Consider the following 2,484-nt stretch of genomic DNA (forward strand, 5'->3'; position numbering starts at 1 on the left):
TTTTGCGATTAGGCGGTGGTCGGAGGCAAACAACGGACACCAGTAGCTTCGATCCGGTAAGAAACATCAAAATGGTCCCCAAATTCCATGAGAAGGAAGTGTCAAAGTTCTTTGCAGCCTTCGAGAAAGTCGCTGCCTCTTTGGAGTGGCCAAGGGAGAATTGGGCCATCATGATACAGTCAGTCTTGACTGGGAAGGCCCAAATCGCTTACTCCACGTTATCCCTTGACGACTCCGGCGATTATGACAAGGTGAAGAAGGTTGTGCTCATGGCATACCAATTGGTACCTGAGGCTTACAGGCAGAAGTTCCGAAACCTGAAAAAGACCTCAGAGCACACGTTCACCGAATTCGCCACGATCAAGGAGCGACTTTTCCAGGAATGGTGTGCCTCTCGGAAGGTGGAGACCAAGGAAGACCTCGAGCAGCTGATTCTGCTAGAGGACTTCAAGGATTGTTTGTCTGGAGACCTGAAGACGTACCTAGAGGAACAGCAGGTAGAGACCTTGAGTGCGGCAGCCACCTTGGCTGAAGAGTACATCCTGACTCATAGGCCGTCTGCTAAGTACGTCCCAAGGAATTACCAACGCCGTTTTGACAGACCTCATGACGAAGAAGAAGAGACTCCCGTCCCACGAAGTGCTAAGAAGACGCCCCCAAGTAGCCCCCGAAGAACAAGTCCTAGCAGTCCAAAACACCGGAGTCCGAGGAGGAATATGGTGTGCTGGACTTGTGGGCAGAAAGGGCATGTAGCTGCAAGGTGCCGAGGCAGGAGAGGTGGCGGCGCACGTAGAGAGGTGATGTTGATGAGCTGTGGAACATCACCAGCAGGAAGCCAGTCGACGACGACACAGGAAGGATCAAGTTTGTTCGCCCTTCACACTTCAAGCGGGTATGTAACGAGTGTTCATACTGGTAGATCTGTAGTAGTGCTCAGAGATAGTGGAGCAGCCCAGTCCCTGATCGTGAAGAGATCGTTACCCGAGGGAGTAAGTGTGGACGGGAGACAACAGGTTGTCCTGATTGGGTTTCCTAGGACGCAGTATATCGCCCCCTTAGTGCCGGTACATCTCGACTCGCCTTACTTCAGCGGCACATGTGCGTTGGCAGTAGTCGATACCCTCCCTGTGGCTGGGATTGACGTGGTACTAGCCAACGACTTGGTGACCGATTGGAACACCAATCATCCCAAGATAGCGGACGAGTCAGCCAGAACAGCAAGGTCTGAGGTAACGACGGGCCGTGGTAATGTCCAGGTAAAGACAGACCCGGATTTGAACATGTCTAATTTGTCCTCTCACCCGCAGATCGACAGTTATCTAACAGTGTCTCCTGGTTCTTCTCCCGATGAGGAACATGCGGTTACGATAGCAGAAGTACCCGAGCTAGAAGAGAGGCCTTGTGTGCGGGCACCTACGGATACCAACGAGTCTGGAACGAAGGCGAATGTGTGCTTGCGGTATGGCAAGTTACAGCGTGTATTGAACCAGCCAGAGATTCCCCAGACGTCAGAGGTATGTGAGGTGTGTTCAAAAGGTCTAGTGCCCTCTTCGGTCCAAGCCAGGCTAGTGGATGTTGCCGGCTATGGACATGACAGGCTCAGGAAACTTGTCCCTAAGGTAACCAAATGTTTCCTACCGGTATTTTGTTTTGTTCTCGTATGTGTTCTCTGTGTTCTCAGTAAGGATCAGTGGACGACCCGAAGGATGATGGCTCCCTTGAACATCGCAAAGAGATCCCAGGGATTAGAGACGTGCACTGCAAATGTTGCAGTTGAAGAAGGGACCTGGAAGGTGATGGTTGATACAGGAGGTACGAGATATGATAATGTGAGTGACTGTTTCCGACAGGTTGACACCCCCCGCGTGACTGCTGAGCCTCAATGCAGCGTTATGTGGAACGTTGGTCGACCTGACGGTGGCAGAGCGAATGCCATCTGCGACGTACGAACAGCCCCGTTGGGACTAGGTGTGGACCTAGTAGAGTATGCTGTAAGTACTGTTTTACCCGCTGTTGCTGTCACTCTGAATTATCAGACCCCTGTATTCCAGGTGCCCGACTCCGTGAAGGACCGCCGGATCGGTACCAGAGATGCCGTCTGTGATCAGCCATCATCAGTGCCACGACACAGGGAAGTGTCGAGTCACCCCAGATCGTGTCTACACCGATCCTTACTCGAGAGGTGTGAGATTATGCTCCGGATTAACATCTCGGTGGAGGTGTGGAGAAGTACCTCAGGCAGGTCATTGCCTTCTATCTGCAAGTTCCCATTGTGCTGGAATTGCCCAGTAGGACAGTTCTGTGGACGAGACAGCCTCGCCGTTCCAGTTTTCAGTATAAGTAAGTCCATTTGGAGTTGTGTCGTCGTACTAATTTGGTTTGTGTCTCTTTTTATAAAACCCCAAACCAAATTCTTTTTGGTGGGGAGGTGTTACGAACCCGGATCCAGTGTCCGAGCACGAAGCAGTAACGACCGCGCCATCT

At 51.9% G+C, this 2,484-nt stretch overlaps 1 protein-coding gene across 1 annotated transcript in view; it reads right to left on the reverse strand.

Moving 5' to 3' along the window:
* The window catches only part of LOC138370387 (uncharacterized), a 39,204-nt gene extending 37,922 nt beyond the window's left edge, over positions 1 to 1,282 (reverse strand). The window contains exon 1 of the mRNA XM_069334741.1: positions 1,269 to 1,282. Coding sequence (XP_069190842.1) covers positions 1,269 to 1,282 — 14 coding nt within the window. The remainder of the gene's footprint in view (positions 1 to 1,268) is intronic.
* Between the last annotated feature and the right edge of the window lie 1,202 nt (positions 1,283 to 2,484).

Source organism: Procambarus clarkii, chromosome 32 (genome assembly GCF_040958095.1).
Source record: "Procambarus clarkii isolate CNS0578487 chromosome 32, FALCON_Pclarkii_2.0, whole genome shotgun sequence".
Taxonomy (NCBI): Eukaryota; Metazoa; Arthropoda; class Malacostraca; order Decapoda; family Cambaridae; genus Procambarus; species Procambarus clarkii.